This window comes from Panicum hallii, chromosome 3, assembly GCF_002211085.1.
Source record: "Panicum hallii strain FIL2 chromosome 3, PHallii_v3.1, whole genome shotgun sequence".
Taxonomy (NCBI): Eukaryota; Viridiplantae; Streptophyta; class Magnoliopsida; order Poales; family Poaceae; genus Panicum; species Panicum hallii.
The window spans coordinates 15,526,699-15,544,301 of record NC_038044.1 but is presented as its reverse complement, the minus strand read 5'-3'; the positions used below and the strand labels follow the sequence as shown (position 1 = coordinate 15,544,301).

The window sequence follows — 17,603 nt, the reverse complement described above, 5'->3', positions numbered from 1 at the left end:
CCGTCGCCATCGCAATCCTTCCTACCGTGAAACTAGCTATCTCCCTACTGGACTGTAGCAGCTGGTTGTCAGTACATTAGCGTGACACTGTGTTCTACTACGTGCCGGACCTTTATATGGTAGTAGCACCTAGCTAGTCCAACGCACGGTGCCACGATCCGGCCGCGCCGACGCGCGTTGGATTCGGGAAACGTGCGGCGAATCCGCGCCGAGTTAATCTTCCCGGCCGCCTGCGACTTTGCCGGCGTTGTCAACTCTCACGTCTCGGCATCATCTCCCAAGCAAGGGTTGCTCGCGTGTACAGCCTTCCCGGCCCCCGCGAACACGTGAGCCGCCCCGGGCGCGGGTGCCGCGGCGGCCGCGACGAGGTGAGGGGGCGTGCAGCGCCGGTGCCGCGGGAGCGGGATCACAGGCAGCAGCTCTGCAGCTGCTGTTTTCTACTAGTGCTCCTCCGGGCCATTGCTTTCGACGTGGAGCCAAAAGGGCAAAGCTGTGCAGTGATTGGGGGCATCTGGCATCTCGATCTGCTGGTGTTTGGTTTGGAGAGATTTATTATAAACCCTACAATAAATTCCTAATAAGCTTCTTTTTATCCAAATATGAGGGCTTATAAGTGATGGTTATGCCCATAAGCCCCTCCAAGGATGCTTATGGGGCTTATTTTCTGTAGACTCCACCAAAATCTCTCATCTTTCCTCCCGCTGCCCCTCGCACCCCGCACCCCGCACCTACTCCGCACCCCGCAGACCCATGCTCGCAGCCTCTCCGGCCCTCGCGCTCGTAGATCCTCCGCCCCTCGTGCTCGCAGATCCTCCGCCGTGGCCGCCGCGGTCCGTCCGCTGCTCACGCGTGCTCCCCCATCCCCCTTCCCGGCGGCCCTCGTCGCTGCGCTCCAGCTGCCGCTGCGCGCACCTATCCCTGCGTGCAGCCTTAAAGCTCCCTCGCCGCCGCGGTCCCCCGCCACTGCGCCGCCCGCGTCTCCGCCCCTGCTTGCCGTCTTCAACCTCATCGGGAGATGGACGGAGATGGGAACGACGGCTACCCGGACTACCTCTCGTAGCCTAGTCCCGCCGCCGGCTTCGATTTGTTCTCTCAGGCGGCTTCCTCAGATCCGGCCGTCCATGGTCCTCGAAGAGGCATGGCTGCGCTGGATCTCAACTCCCAAACGGATTTCCCTTACATGGATCAATACTAGCAGATCCTCCAACCCGCGGTGGGAACTGGAGGTGCCGCCACGAGGATCCTGCCGGTGCGCCCGCCTCGCGCTGCTCGATCTGCTCGAGGTGTCCGTTGAGGAGGTCAGGTTGGTGAGGGTCTCGCAAGATCCTTGGATTTTGGAGCTCATCCACGTGGATGTGGTACTGGCGGACGCGGTGGGCGTGGAGCAGGCTCCCGTGGATCTGGTCGTGGATCTCGTGTAGAACCTCGCGCTGCTCGATCTGGTTCGGGCAATGCCGGGCCTCCAGCGGCAACGCTGCTGATGATTGGGATGGCGACGACGATGACGACGTGGAAGAAGTTGCCAAGGGAGCTCCAATGTAAGTTTGTCCTTCACTTCACATTAATCCTTGATGCAGTTGGCTGTTTGATGCTTGTTGTAGGCTGTTTGATGCTTGTTGTAGGTGGTTTGATGCTTGTAGTAGGATGTTTGATGCTTGGATTAGGTTGTTTGATGCTTGCATTAGGTTGTTTGATCCTTGTAGTAATTGGTGATATTCAGTTTTTAGAGTTGTTCATAGAGGGACATTAGTATTTATTTCTAATATTTTTTTATTTTCCTAGATGTGCACTGACAAGGCCGATTGGTCAGAAGAAAATCTTTACACCTTGTGTGAGTTGTGGTGTGACCGAATAGAAGCAGAGAATTGCAACAATGGCACTATAAGTGGAAGAGGATATAAGATTATTTCTGACAAATATTATTTATTCAAGAACTGGTTTGACGTATGATAAGAAATAACTCAGGAATTGTGTTGGTATACTCAAACAATTCTACCTGTTCTATAAGATGTGTAACAACTCTAGTGGTATTAACCGTGGTCCTAGTGGGGAAGCAATAGCCGGTTATCATTGGTGGAAGACCAACCTTGAGGTACATCATTTGTTTGCCTGTTCAAAGTATTTATTATGATAAACTAGATTTCTCTCATTGTGAGCTTGTTTGTCATACTGCAGGGCAAGCAGAATAAAACTGAGTTGAGGAAGCTAATTTATGAGGAGCCTGATTATTGCCCTCATCTTGAGATCATGTTCAAGAATGTGGCTGTTGATGGAACCACCTCCTACATACCAGGAGAGAAGGATGAGGAGGAGGAAGAAAAAGAGGAGGAAAAAAAGAAGAGAACGATAAGTTTGATACTTCTATGAGTTTAGGGGACAAGAGGAGGTCAACTAGTACTAGCACAACAGCTTCAAGTCCTGGAAAAAAAAGCAAAAGGAGATTTTATGAGTATGATGAGCATAATGATGAACAAGTGGGGAAGTGTAGAGGAAAGGAACCATGCTGTCATGAAAACCACGCAAGAAGAGAAAGCAAGAAAGAGGGATAAATTGGGGGCTTATGTGCAGTTTTGCAAGGACTTGGCTGTGAAGTGTGGGTCAGCACCAAACAGTGTTGAACTTTTTGGATGTACCTTGTTCTTCAAAGATGAGTATAACAGGGTGGTCTTCAAATCCATTCCAACAAATGAAGGAAAGCTAGATTGGATCAAGAGAATATGTGCTCATGACAAGTTATATAGTTAGGTATCTATGTTTAAGTGACTGTAAACTTATATCTTTTCTATGGCTGTGAACTTAATTTGTCTACATGGCTATGAACTTAATTATCTATGTGGCTGTGAACTTAATTTGTCTATGTGGTTGTGAATATTTTTTGTTTGTTGCTTGCTTAGTTTTTGAAATATGTCTTGTTGTTAGACTAATATGTCTTTATTGTAGAATGATGCCGAAGGAAATTCTGAAGCTAAAGGGGAATTAAGTGATTCTTCAAGTGATGGTGATATTTGGGAGATGCTTCAGAATGGGAGAAAGAGGACCAGATAGTTCATGGAAATGGTCATTGGTACGTACTATGAAACTTGCATGAACAAATCACCATATAGGGTTGCCACTGAAACAGGACTGGATTGAGTTGAGAGAACATTTGCCAATAGAGCCTCTTGCTACAACATATTTGGGATGAGTAGACCATTATTTGATAGACTGCATAATTTGTTGGTGGGATCTTATGCATTGAAGTCTACAAGAAAAATAACATCTGTAGAGGCTCTAGCATTGTTCTTGTGGGTAGTTGGTGCACCTCAATCAGTTAGACAAGCCAATGATCGTTTTGTGAGGTTAATAGAGACAGTGAGCATAAAATTTGACCATATCTTAGATTGTGTGATCAAGTTATCCAAAGATATTATTAGACCTAAGAATCCCACATTAAGTACTGTGCGCCAAAGATTACAACAACCTCGATTTGATCCCTACTTCAACAATGCTATTGGAGCAATAGATGGGACACATATAAAAGTTGTTGTCCCAGCTAATAAGGTGGTTCAATATATGGGGAGACATGGATACACCGGCCAGAATGTGATGGGTATTTGTGACTTCGATTTGAGGTTTACTTTTGTTGTTGCGGGGTGGCATGGATCAGTACATGATATGAGAGTGTTCAGTGATACTAGAAACAAATATGGTGATAAGTTTCCATATCCACCTCCAGGTACACTACTAATTCTATTAATTGTTTGTTCCATTTCTTTGTTTAACCACATTTTACTCATTGATGATGATTTAATTTTCAGGGAAGTTTTACCTGGTGGACTCTGGATATCCATACTGACTGGGGTATCTATCACCATACAAGGGTACCAAATATCATCTCCCCGAGTATAGAAATGGACCAATGCCAAGAGGTAAGAAAGAGATGTTTAATCATGCTCATTCTTCCCTTAGAAATGTCATCGAGCGGACCTTTGGGGTTTTAAAGTTGAAGTGGAGAATATTGTTGAATGTACCTAGTTATCCAACAAAAAAGCAAAGCAAAATCATTGTAGCATGCATGGCACTGCATAATTTCATTAGGGATAGTGCTCTTGCGGATAGAGACTTTGAGTTGGTTGATGAAGATGAAAATTTTATTCCTATGATCAAAGCCTCCATAGATGATGGTGACAAAATAGCCCAAGATGGTGATGCAATAGTCCAAGAAGATATAAACATGAATTCACTCCGTGACGAAATAGCTAATGAGTTATTTAGTAGATGATAAAAATTTGTACATTTGTTTGTGTGGGATTTTATTTTTTGTGTGATTGCCGGACTAAACAATATATATTTGTATTAATATTTGTGTAAAAAATTGTTTGAATTTTGTGGAAAATTTAGCCTGCCCAGGGAGCTGCATGCAGCAGCAGAGCGCCGGGTGCATGCAACGCGCATGCATGCATGCGCAGCGTGGGAAGGCCATGGCGGTGGGAGCAGAAGGAAATAAAGAGAGGGAGAAAAGATATTAATAGGGGGTAGAATGGTTATTACTAAGTACAAGGATTTTTTTAGATCCCTACAACTAAACATCATTTTACACTTATAATAAACCTCTCCATGGATTTATAATAAATCCCTTCAAACCGAACACGCTATTGATTTATGCCTAAATTATGCCGTATTGGTTTGCCTTGTCTCCTATTTGACCTGGAGCTTATACTTAGTGCCAGGTTGCTACTTTGATACTATTTCCGGTACTGGATCGACGCCAAGAGAGGCCGTACGTACTGTGCCTGGCCGCAGTGTTTAACTAGTGAAAGCATGCATCGTGATGCGAAATGCTCGGAGCTAGCCCTAGATTGATGCTGCTGCCACTTACTCCGTATATAAAACTCCGACCAGTGAGGTAACCACATTCCGGCCTCAAATAGGACACTAAGGTTATCCTAATACAGCTGGCTAGCTACATCTACATGACTACATGCAGCTTCAGTGGCATCAACTTGGCAGCAGGCCCGGATAAAGAAAAGGTTGGCAAGTGGATGATATATATACAAATACAAGCACAGATCCAACCGTATCCAGGGTTTGCTGGTGGGTAGTTGACTGCATAGAGTCCAGATAGCTGGAAGTGTGTAATTAAGAAGCCAGTATAGCTAGTACATTGAGATATTTTCTTATATATAATGGTAGGTGTATATATTTTGAATTTTAGGCATCCTTAGGGGTTAATTTAGGCTAGTAGTTCAATAATGAAGGAGCTGCAGAATTTACACATGCAAGTTTTGTCGCTAATTTAGATTATTTTTTGCAAATAGATAAAAGAATTAGGAGTTACTTTAGACTATTTTTTATAATAACAAAGATGGGTAATTTAGATATAGATTTACAGGTTGTTCTATATTAGTTTCATTGAAGAGGTTGTTAATTTTTCTAGAAAACAGAATAGATTCGATGACTATTAGTCAATTGTAATTAGAATCAGGCTGTTAATTTACGAACGTCTATTACAAAAGCCCCCAAAAGGTGATCGCCCCCCTAATTTTCTTTTTGGAAAGGTTTTTTTAGTAACTTCGGAAATATATAAACTTGTAAACATCACTTTTGCATACAGCTTTGCTAGGCAAACTTCTCAAGATTCTTTTTGCACAAATTTTATAATAGTGTTGTCAGGAAAAGTTCCGGAAACAACTTTTGTGCATAACTTCACTATACAATATCTCAGAGAACCTTTTCAATGATAGTTTTCAGCACAAGTTCCTATAAGAATGTTATTAGAAAAGCTTTGCACACAACTTGTGCTTATCCTCACACCATCTCATAGTAACTTTTGCGGCAAAACTTTCATGAGAGTGTTATTGGGAGAGCTGCTTCTGCTAGTCAAAATAAACTAGACAAATATATATTACCACTATTTTTTATGCTGCTTAATGTAGCATCATTTGCCGCTGTTAGTGACTGGTGCCAATAAGGGAAAACCGATCGAGAATGGCAAGTAAAGAAGATGGAGCTAGCTCAATCTATCCGAAGGTAAGAATGGGATGTCTCTAGACAAACAGGATGCCTAGGGGTAAAATCTGAAACCACGTTCGTGTGGCACGACCGCATGAGCAAGTAGGGGTAGTACTATGAAGCTAGACACCTACCACAAGATGAATAGCTATTAGCTAACACCAGTTTGGCTTATTGCATAAACTAACGGACTTACAATTTCGACGCATCAAGAAAACCTATTTTGGGGTGAAATTTCACTAATTTACAATGAGAGCTGTTTTTTAGGTGCTTGAAAAATGGCATCCTCGTAGGTATCTATTACCAATTTCGAGGGACGGAGCCTGCAAATCTTAAGATTTACAAAGTCATAATATGCACTTTGCTATCAGCAGGCACATCACATACTACTCAAAGAATATTGTTAATTTTTGAAATATATATAGAAAAATACTAGCACCCATCCGAGTTGAGGATTAAAACCGGGTGGGTCTGGTTCTATCCTTTTAATTGATTCCCTATCCACCCTTTCTCATGTGCATGGTTTTTTTTTAAAAAAAACACAGTGTAGATGCTGATACTTATTCACGTTTGATCTTATTAATATACCCGTACACACTTTATCTCTATGAGCACTTTCTAAAATAATCTGAATAGTGCACATACAAATTCACATATACTCCCTGGGTCCATCTTGTCTAGGAGAAAAAAAATGCCTTCAATTGGAACTAGGCCTGCACCGTGTACAGATTACAGAATAATCAACATGCTGCTGAAGGTCAAAGATGATGAATTCATTGATGATATCGAACGAGCTCTCCACAGAGCAATCCCGATCAAAGTAGTGGAGCAAGGCCTCCAGCTCCGGAGAAGCAAACATCAGCCAACAACAAGCTCAACCCCGGAGAGGTGCTAACTCCACCTCCATGTTGCACACCTCCCACTCCTTCCAAAAACACACGGCTTGCAGCGGTTGTGAACAGGGATGAATCTAGGGGGTGGGCCGTAAGATTCGGCCCAACAACCTTCATCCCTTGATTTTACTGCTGTTGGCAGCATTTTGAACTTGCTTCTGTTAATTATTTTCTTGTGTACAACAATTGATACTCGAATTGAGAAGGTGAAAAGTGAGAAACTATAATTTTATAATTTTATACAATTTATAATTTTATAGGATTAGATTGACTTATTAAAAAATATTTTAAAAAATTGCTTCATCAGACCATCCTAACTTGAAATCCTAGATTTGCCACACTGGTTGCGAGGCCGATGCCTCGCTCTAGACATCATCCTCGAAGGAGGAGGAGGGCCAGGGCGAGCCGCTGCTCGCGGAGCTGCAACCGAAGTTGATGACCAACGACTTCTGCATGTTGTCGTCATCAGCGCCACCTAAGGCGGCAACGGCGGCGTCCTTGCCGCAGGTATGCTCGCCGAAGTAGGCGACGACGTAGAGGGAGGGGTCGGTCTCCGATTGCTGCACCTGCCGCGCGGCCTTGCAGCCGTTGTCGTACTTGTAGGAGCACCGGAAGTACTGCCTGCACCGTCGCAAGACCGGACAATAAGTCTTCCTTCTTACCATCATCTTTCGACTGAATCTTGAGAATAACGAACGCACCTTGGGTACTCTTGCTGTTCCGGATGTCCTTCTGCCCGTACTTCCTCCACAGGAACCCGTCCTCCGCCGTGCACCTCTTCTCAACTCTTGTGGGCATCTCTGCACCGCTCGCACGCACCCTGCAATCGAATTCGTTGAGCCCGCTGAACTAGCATCCAAGAGCGTCATTAGCTGGTCAGCACTCAGCAAGTACCTCCGTCTAGATCTGGGCTTCCTCTGATGAGAGCTTCTGCGCAGGGCGGCGACCTTCGCTTCCTGCTCGGCCAGCCACCGCCGGCGGCGTCGACGACAACGCCCTCGCCGCGGAGCGAGTCGAGCGCGCGGTCGCAGCAGCGGAGGATCTGCGCGGTGAGCCCCTTCAGTTGCAGGCCGCCGTGCGGCGGTACGGTCGGGTCTGTGAGCGCACCCTGGAGCAGTGCTTCCAGGGCGGCCGCGGTCTGCCGCCCCCGGGCCATCAGCTCGAACGCAGGAAGCTGCCTGACGACCAGTGCTTGCGGCAAGCGCCATGGTTCGTCAGTCCTCCGCGGACCGCAGTCCGTTTCTGGCTCAAGCTTCTAGCTACTCTTTGAGCGAGTGTGGCTGGATCTGTGCGCGAGCTTGTTGACCGCGTCGGTGACGGAAAGGTAGCGCCCGCGCGTGGCTATATACTTGGCAGATTTGGGATTTGATACAGGGCAGCCCGGCATAGGCGGACTATAGGAGGAAACTGCGACGAAGAGGAAGGAGATGATGCCATGCCATAACGAGTGAGGATAATTGTTCTTGCTAACCGCGGAGATGAATTCCACCACGTGCTGTTTCATTGCTTCAATTGTGTGTGGGTGATGAAACTAGAGTCTTGGCAGGAACTGAGCTGGTGGTTGGAGCGTGTGAATAGATGCTAGACCATCCAAGTTTGCTAGTGTGCACATGACCAAAGACAGATGACATAATGCTATCGTGATTATTAATGTCATCATCAACATTAATCAACGGGTGGGCATATTCTCTGTTAATTTTTGTCTTATGCATATATATTTTCTGGAAGATGCTCTGATCTTCAGGCATATCCATCTTTTCTGTATATAACAGTTAGCAGCACTGTTTGCAAGCCGTCCGATCATGCCACTTGCATTGACTCAACTTGGGCGTCTAGACACCTAGCCATCTGTTTGCTTGGCACTAAATCATCATGATTAGTCGTCCAAACAAATCGTCCTCTCGTCTTATCTGGTATGAGTTTGGCTTCCCGATTGCAAGTGGAGTTCAAAGTGGTGTTAATAAAAAGCTAGCATGCCAAGAAGAAGTTACCATACTATTCCAACAGGTACATAAGACCCAGTATGACGTGCTTCAGCAGCCTACTATACAAAAACAACGCATCTGTATCTCATAAATAGCTAAATAGAGCTGTTGTTTGATCCCTGCAGCAGACATATGGGTGCGTCAAATAGAAAAAAAGGTTGTTCTGGGTGTCTGGAGCGATGTGCAATGAGATATAGTATATGTCCAAAGAGAAAACATGTCCATCTAATAAACCGTTGTTACAACAGGAAAGCTAGTGCAACCATATATGCATACTATGCATTATTGTTGGTGCTAACAATAAGCTAACTCTTGCCGTGCATGCATGAGTCGCTACATACTAGATTATTATGGTTCGCCTAGCCGCTTGACTCTGCTACCACCCGGGCCCCGGGGAAAATTTGACCTGATCTCCATCTGGCGACATCGTTGGCAACGAAGAAGACAAGTACTCATCATACGGGTAGCTGTGCATAGACACAGCAGACATGCTGTCTTCTTCCGCTTTCTTTTTCAACCCTGGGGCAGCGGCCATCACCGGAGGAGAAAGCGACGCCTTTGTAAAGTCGAGAACATGAGAAGCCGCACTACTGCTGCTTGAGCTGGCCTCATCCGGGAACAAAGTCTCGCACGTATGCTCGTTGATCAGGGTGACCATGAAAACTGGAGTAGGGCTGCTGTTGCTTTGCTGCTGAACGTATTTCTTTGCCGGGCACTTGTGGTCATCGCTGTAACCACATTTGTAGTATAACCTGAAAAATCAATAACCATTTAACCAAACATATGAACATATAAATCTAGAGCAAATAAACATCATTTTTCCAGCTGATAAAATTAAAGTCTGGAATGTCCCTAAAAAACTCTGGAATGAAATCATAATAAGCTGGAAGTAAATTATTGACAGGCCCTTAATGACATTTCATGTACCTGTGGAGGTGAGCGCTTGTTTTATGTAATCGGATATGAACAATTTCTAGTTTTCCTTGTTCCATCTGACACACCAACTTTTCTGATGAGCAAAATACCAAAATAAATCGTGTTTTAAAATAGCGAAAATGACTTTTGAATATACTTAGCATCCAGTTGTTTTTTCATGGCACTGAATCCTGTATGAAGCACTACGTACATCAAATAAACAAGGCTATGCTGACCCACAAATTAAATTGCATATGTAGATTTTCTACAAACAGAATGCAGACCATACTCCTTTAATTTCTAACCTTTCTTATTGTAAGATAATTACAACAATATGATGTCTATATTGGCAGAAATCTAACCATGCATGACCAAGAATAGATAATTAATAACAATAATACGTATTGCACTATTTGATGGATCTTAGCTTGTTTGATTCAGAGCTGTTATGGATTGCAGTTTGCAGGTTGTACATCAATCTTCAAGCTAGAATCCGAATATAAGCTATAGAAGCCAAAAAAATAGGGCCTTAAGGCCTTAGTTTTCAGCAGAATCGTGCACTGCTACGAAAACGGTTTTTTGGCGCGAGTAAAAACGTATTTTTAGGGACGGGTACGATACCCGCCCCTAGTTCCCGCAGCTACAAATGTTGTTTGCAGGGAGCGGGTAACGCGACCACCCCTAAAAACCCATTTCTAGGGGCGCCCTTGACCCGCCCCTAGAAAGTGGGTCATCCACTTACCCGCCCCTGCAAACCGATTTAGAAAACAAAAAAAAGTAAAAGAGCACCAGGGTCTGCGGCGTTCCAACTGTACGGGTACGGCGCCCACGGGTCCAGACGACGATCGCGGGGCCTGCCTCGGGGGAGGCGTCGCAGGCTAGGTCTCAGCAGAGGAGGATGCTGGCGCGGAGCCCGGGCAAGCGGAAGGCGGATGCGGCGAGGAAGCGCTCCCCTGGGCGGAGTTGCAGAGGACGCCGAGCAGGGGCGGCGTGCGGTGGAGCTCCGCCGCCCCCCGCCTCGCTGCGGCGTTTCCCCGAACACCTCGCGCGTGATGGCCAATGCTGGTGTGGCCACTGAGGCCGAGGCCGTCCGCGCAGAGGCTGCGGAGATTATGCTTTGCGACCACGACGGCGACATGGACGTGTTGCTCGCCCCTGCCCACGACCTCGTGCTCGTGCACCCGAGGTCGCGTAACGCCTCCTGGGCGAGCTCCAATACGCCGCCGCGGTGCGCGCGGCCCGCGGCGAGGGCAGCTTGGAGGACCACCTTTCTGCGGCAGTCCACACCTCCGCGTCGCCCTGGAAGTGCTCACCGCGGTGCGCCGCCTTGCCCCGGGACTGCATCGACGTCAGCCCTCCCTTCTCTTCCCCCACCGCCCTCCCTTCTCTTCCCTCACGGCCGCGGTGGCTCGGCGGCGGGCCGGGACGGCGGTGCGGCGCGCAGGTGGGGGCCGGCAGCGAGGCGGCTCGTGGCGGTCGGCGCCTAGGCGTAGATCTACATGGCTTGTGGGGCCGCGGCGGCCGGCGGTGCAGCGAGCGTGCTGGCAGCGTGGCTCGTGGTGGCCGACGCGGCCAGCAAGCACAGCGAGTAGGCCGGCGGGGAAGAGAAGGGAGAGCGGCGGGGGAGAAAAGGAAGGGGTGACGCAACAGAGGAGGGGAGGGGACAAGAGGGAGAGGGAAGGATCAGAGAAGGAACCGGGTGATGTAGTGTCTGCGGCGGCGCTTGATTGGCGGAGGGTGAGGGGGGCGCGGATCAATGACGTGGATGCCACCGGATCGAGGATCGCAGGCGATTTCATAGGGCTGATTTTTAGGGGCGGATGGTGGCGTCACTCGCCCTTGAAGCTACAAAATTATATATCTCGTCAAGCTCTACAATTTTGGTATAAAGTTTATCTTCATCCGAGATTATATGAAAAATTTATGAATTTTTTTATGTGACACCCTTTGCAGGGGCGGGTCATACCATCACCCGCCCCTGAAAATGGTGGCCATTTTCAGATTGATTTTGACGGGCGCGTGATGGTATCACCCGCCTCTAAAAATGGTGGCTATTTGTAGGGCGGATGAGGCCATCACCTGCCCCTAGAAATGCATTTTCAAGGGCGGGTTGGTTGCTACAGTAGTCCCGCTCCCTTTGTAGCAACAGGTTAAATTTTGACCTGCCCGTAGAAAAAAAAAGAGGATGTTGCTACGAGTCATTTCTGTAGTTGTGGTGTTAAAATCTTAAGTTCCAACGTAACTACTCCACAAGATGGGTTATCCTTGAGGCAGAAGCTAGCTCTCCTGAACAGGTAATGGTTGGATCCGACTTTCATTGTGAAGCCAAAAAAAAAACGCAACAACTAGAAGCTAAACGCCACTCTAAAAAATATGCGAATTTTCTAAAGACAAGGCATGGCGGAAGAAAGATGGTGGAGGAAGCTAACCAAGCTAATCCCCTAATGGACGGATAGCACTAAAAATCGTAAATATTAAACGACGAGATGGGAATAAGATCCATATGACAACTCATTTATACTTTTTATAAAATAATTAGTACTATGGAGCATGATATTATGAAAAAGTAGTACTTTTTATCACAAAGGTATATTCTTCTCACTATTGATTGAGAGGAGGAAACTAATGAACATTCATAATCTAGACAGTAGTGACAAATCTTGAGAGAGAAAGTTACTTATTAGAGGAGTGGATGATGCACCATGGAACTCTCCATCAAAGATACATACCTTGGATGTTCTGCATTGAGGATGTTCTTCTCGCCATATTTCCTCCAGTGGAAACGATCGTTTTCTGGTGCCTCAGTCAGTATCTCCTTGCTGCATAACAAGATGGAAGAGGAACTGAATGCAATTTCACTGCACAACCTAGTACAAAAAGTCCTATCCAACCATGAAATATAGATTCCGATATCCACCTATGTGTGAAGCAAATTAACACACATGTTTGATCTGGAAACACGATCCTTATCTTCCTCTCTTTCCCTTTTCTTTTGTAACGTAGATCTGAAAATTTCTAGGTATAAACTAAAGTTTCATTTTCTATACGCCCCTCGAAAGCGAGTTAATTTATAACTAATAATGGTGCAAGAAAGTGAACAGCCGCAGTAATAATGTTCCCTTAACACAAATGATTTATACAAATCTGCTACCAACAGCACTAAACTTTATTTCTCATACAGATCCCCATGGTTATATGCGTCCTTATAAATTTTAACACCATTGTTACTGTAGCATGCAGAACGCAGTAAAAATCATAGGTTTGTAGCGACTCACATTGGGAGCTCAGCTCCATGCTTTCCTCGCCGGTGCCTCACCCTTCTGGTACGGGCGACGGCTCCATTTCTTTCCCCGGTGCCTCCATCGGAGGAGTAGGCAGCGGGCGCAGCCTTGGCCACTGCTCCGACCTCGGGGGAGGAGGGATGCTCCATCTCAGACTGGAGGAGGGAGAGCGACAACTCCATGGCCGTGGATATCTCGCCCACGTTGGCCACCGCTGCGTGGCGTCGTTCAAGCTCCGGGATGAGCTCCACCTGCTCCCTGAGCAGATCCGCCAGCCTGGTGCCCCTCCTGAGCTCCTGGATCGCCGCGTCCATCCTGTCGGAGGAGGAGCAGCGCGGCGGCTGCGACTTCGTCGCGGAGGTGAGCCGCGTTGACATGGGGGGGACACCGGGACACTCTTCGCAAGGTGGAGCAGCTGCAAAAATGTGAAAGCTGGGCTGGGAGGCTGGGGTTGTTTGGATAGGAGCTTATTGTGTAATGGCCAATGGGTAGAAGAAGGGGCTCAATCGTCGAGATTTGAGAGATAGCACAACGTACGATTAAGCGTGTGTACGGTTTTTATTATTTTGATGCTGGCAAATAAACTAATTAAACTTGTTATCTGTCGACAAAGGATTGAATATATATTGCGTGCATAGATGCAAGTATTAGGTACGGTGTATATATATCTCGGTGTCCCTAAAAAATATACAATTGACGACCTTACTTGGGAGTCTTATATCTGAAATCTGATGTACTAGCATGGAACACAATGACCAGAAAAGGTGGAGACGAAAAATCGGAGTTTTTTATATAAAAAAGTCTAGATGTATAGGCAAGATGGATATTGGTGTAGCCTCAACAGATCATATGCGCATTCTTGTTACCTTGTATATCTTTCTCTATATGCGAACTAAGCGTAGCTCAGCTGGGATATGGTTGTATGCATGTATTTATTGGGATGAGTGTGCGTGCATATATACGAGCGTCTGCATCAACTTTGTTTGAGCTAACTAAAAAGGTGGCATCAACTACAGCTAGATTATCCTTCACTGTTCACTGTCTTACCGACGAAAGAAGAAACTAAGAGAATACTTAAAAAAACCATCACCTACGTTCTCATGTGTAGCAAGAAAATAAACCCTACAAAATTTTGGTGTCCATTGCAGAAGCCCGCAAACTATTTTGACAAGTGTTACAAACAAAAACTTAAACTGTGCCTTCTATGCATGTAACATTTGGCCTCCTCATTATGTCAGCCTCATCTGTGGTGAGGAAGTTGTAGTTTTTTCCTTTGCAACATTATGTCAAAACAGTTGCATGTCTTTGTATTGTGTACAAGAAGTTATAGTTTTGCGCAACATTTGTCAAAATAGTTGTAGGTTTTTGAAATTGACTCAAGAAAGAACCAGGCCTTACTTCCAAGTTCATTCAGGAAAAATCTGTGATTAGCAGGAAAGTTAACTTTGTAAAATCAAGTCAAGTTATTAGGAGGCCCATCTCTGCATTAGCCATGGATATAAAAGTATACATATTTATCACATCGAGCTGTCATCATGCATCCTACATCGACAATGCACAAAATATATACGTATAGCCTTTGTCTAAAGCTGCGTCATTTGGACTATGTGATGGGGCCATCTTCACATAAGTATTATTCCCTCCTTATTTCAACGTTTATGTTTTGGCCTAAAATGATCGCACACGGTTTCCCTCCTGAACACGTTGCCTAGCTAGTTGCTGTTAACTAGAATGGTCGAATCGCTTGCAGATCTAATTGGAGCGAGCAGGTAGTTTTAAAGTTCCCCGTTGTGTCTATGGGTTCACGTGATTTTTGCCGTGGTCGATACAGTTGTTGAGCGATGCCGGCCAATGCAAGAAGTGTGACGTCGGCACACGTAATCAGGCTCCCAGCTTTTTTTTCTTTTTTTTTTGTTTCCGAGATAAACTTTTCTCTCATCACGCGCTGCTAGTTCAGACCTGTCGTCCAATTAATGCATGGTTAATTTAAACTACGTTTGGGCAAGGTTACATTTGGATACTGCTTACTGGAATAATAATAATCATGATATATTTCTGCTAATGATGCGCAGCACGATGCTGCCTGCACGTTGTTGGTCACAGCTGTGTGGTGCAAGTGCAACCCTGTGGCGTCAGGACTGTTGCATCACCTCGGGTAGCGTCAGCAGCGTGACATACTCGATTTCAATAATAGCTCCAAGCGTTTGTAGCTTTGTCTTAAAAAAACAACAATATGGAAGCCGAGGTGATTTGCCCTCTTGGAATTATTGGGAGAAATTCGGGAGTCCACTAGCTAGCTTTGAGGACAAATCCATCGTCGTCCGACTTTTAATTTGATGCTTTGGTTAATGGTTATATACAGTAGTGGGCGTATTAATTCTAGCTATAGTTCAGGTGACGTTTTGACCATAGCAGGTGATCGAAGCCGTGTCGGCGATGTGGCGATAAGTTTAATTAGCAGTGTTTCGTTCCACGGACTAAACTTTAATCCTTATCACATCGAATATTATTCATTACTGATTAGAGATATTAAATATAGACTAATTATAAAACTAATTATATAGATGAAGGCTAATTTGTGAGACGAATATATTAAGTTTAATTAGTCCATGATTTAACAATGCAGTGCTACAGTAAATATATGCTAATAATGAATTAATTATGTTTAATACGCGAATTAGCCTCCATCTATGTAATTAGTTTATATTTAATACTTCTGATCAGTAATCAAACATTCGATATGATAAACATTTGATGCAATTGAGACTAAAGTTTAAATTTAGTCCTCGAAACCAAACACCCCTTAATCCGCTGCGCACAGGAAACCGGTTGGACAGAGCTGGGCGTGCCACCACATGGTTTCACACCGCTTGGCAGGGCCTGGAGATCAGAATACAATTTTCTCCACCAGCCCACTACTACTTTGTACTTAGACACGCTCGAGTCCCTTTCTGTCCAGCTTAACCCTACTTCCAAAGCATCCAGGTTCCAGCAGGCACATCCAGCCAGCAAAACCTGCTAATTAAATATGAGATGATTAGTCAATGGTGTAGCACACCAATCAACATGCCGCTTGCCGCCCACGTTCTGGACCACTAGTCAGAACGCGCACCAGCTCCAGGTGCCTGAGTACGCGTTGCCCTTGTCCGGCCACGCGTGCCCCATGTGACGTCAGGTCCTCGACGTCACAGTAGTGCGGTCAGCCATGTGACGGAAGCAACGCCTGGCGGAACTTTAATTTGGATCGACGATTGCTTCTATCCATCATGTGCTTTTCACGTTGCAGTACACCGCCCACTGTGCAACTCCAACCCTTACGTGGGTTGTAGATTGGTCGCTGCCACTGTCACCTAACTGTAGGATACAGCAGGTGACAACAACCGGTGGGCCTTCGTTCCTTAGGCAACACTCAGCACATTAGGGTGTGTTCGGTAATCTTTAGAGGGGTCTAAAAAATAGCCCGTTCAATTAGAGGTATAAACATTTTAGATGTATATCAGAGGGGTGTTCGTTTACGGCTCTAAAACGGGAGCAGTGGCGGCGGCGCGGCTTGCGTGGAGGAGCAGGGGGCGGGCGGCGGCGCGGCTTGCGGGGAGGAGCAGGGGGCGGGCGGCGGCGCGGCTTGCGGGGGAGGGGCCGGAGCGGGCGGCGGAGCAGTGGCGGCGGGGGAGGCGCCGCGGCGGGGGGTGGGCGGAGCAGGGGCGCCGCGGGCGCAGGCGGCGTCGGGGGGCGCAGGCAGGGGCGCCGCGGCGGGAGGGCGGAGCAGGGGCGCCGCGGGCGCAGGCGGCGTCGGGGGGCGCCGCGGCGGGAGGGCAGAGCAGGGGCGGCGGCGGGGGAGGCGCCGCGGCGGGGGGTGGGCGGAGCAGGGGCGGCGCGGCTTGCGGGGGAGGCGCCGCGGCGGGGGGTGGAATTAGCAGGGGCGGCGCGGGGGAAGGAGCAGGAGCGGGCGGCGGAGGAGCGGGCGGCGGCGCGCGGGGGGAGGAGCCGGCGGCGGAGGAGCGGGCGGCGGCGCGCGGGGGATTGGCGGTGGCTGGGGAGGGGCCGCGGCGGGGGCGGCGGGGGAGGGGCCGCGGGCGCAGGCGGCGGGAAGGGGCGGCGGCGGGGGAGGGGCGGCGCGGGCGCAGGCGGCGGGGGAGGGGCCACGGCGGGGGCGGCGGGGGAGGGGCGACGCGGGCGCAGGCGGCGGGGGAGGGGCCGCGTCGGGGGCGAGGGGGGAGGGGGGGCAGGCGGCGGGCGGATTAGAGGCTGTTAGAGGGCCAGTAGCCTCTAAAATTTTTGCACCTCTAAACGTCCCATCGGAGCGCGTTTAGATGCCCGTTCGGTGTCTGTTGTCTAAAATTTAGATGTTTCACGCTATTAGACAACGAAACGAACGGACCCTTAGTCCTCCTCCAATGGGGTGGCGAAATCGCCAAAGCCGAAGGAGAGAGACAGCAGCACTAATGCAGGCAGACGTCTCGGTTGAGGTGCAGTGAGGAGAGGAACTTTGAAATCCGTTCGAGACCAGCGACTAACGTAGCACTAGCGAGCTGTTTTTT

General features: G+C 47.5%; 2 protein-coding genes across 2 annotated transcripts; both read right to left on the bottom strand.

The window, feature by feature from the left end:
* Positions 1-7,082: 7,082 nt before the first annotated feature.
* LOC112887390 (WRKY transcription factor WRKY51-like) lies at positions 7,083-8,514 on the bottom strand. The gene is made up of 2 exons (XM_025953549.1): positions 7,779-8,514; positions 7,083-7,704 (listed from the first exon to the last, which is right to left on the bottom strand). Exons 1-2 carry the CDS (start codon positions 8,038-8,040, stop codon positions 7,250-7,252), a joined length of 717 nt encoding a protein of 238 aa, XP_025809334.1. The 5' UTR covers positions 8,041-8,514; the 3' UTR covers positions 7,083-7,249.
* Positions 8,515-9,037: 523 nt separating this feature from the next.
* On the bottom strand, positions 9,038-13,532 carry LOC112886947 (probable WRKY transcription factor 62). The gene is made up of 3 exons (XM_025952992.1): positions 13,060-13,532; positions 12,514-12,603; positions 9,038-9,621 (listed from the first exon to the last, which is right to left on the bottom strand). The coding sequence occupies exons 1-3, from the start codon at positions 13,440-13,442 to the stop codon at positions 9,246-9,248; spliced, it is 849 nt and encodes a 282-aa protein (XP_025808777.1). The 5' UTR covers positions 13,443-13,532; the 3' UTR covers positions 9,038-9,245.
* Between the last annotated feature and the right edge of the window lie 4,071 nt (positions 13,533-17,603).

Bases quoted from the DNA above. Each gene is read 5' to 3' on its own strand.
- LOC112887390 (XM_025953549.1), bottom strand. From the start codon at position 8,040: ATGGCCCGGGGGCGGCAGACCGCGGCCGCCCTGGAAGCACTGCTCCAG. The intron at 7,705-7,778 runs GTACTTGCTGAG...ATTCGATTGCAG, and splicing joins AAGCCCAGATCTAGACGGAG to GGTGCGTGCGAGCGGTGCAG.
- LOC112886947 (XM_025952992.1), bottom strand. From the start codon at position 13,442: ATGTCAACGCGGCTCACCTCCGCGACGAAGTCGCAGCCGCCGCGCTGC. The intron at 12,604-13,059 runs GTGAGTCGCTAC...CTTGTTATGCAG, and splicing joins CATGGAGCTGAGCTCCCAAT to CAAGGAGATACTGACTGAGG. The intron at 9,622-12,513 runs GTATGTATCTTT...TTGATTTTTCAG, and splicing joins CTCAATGCAGAACATCCAAG to GTTATACTACAAATGTGGTT.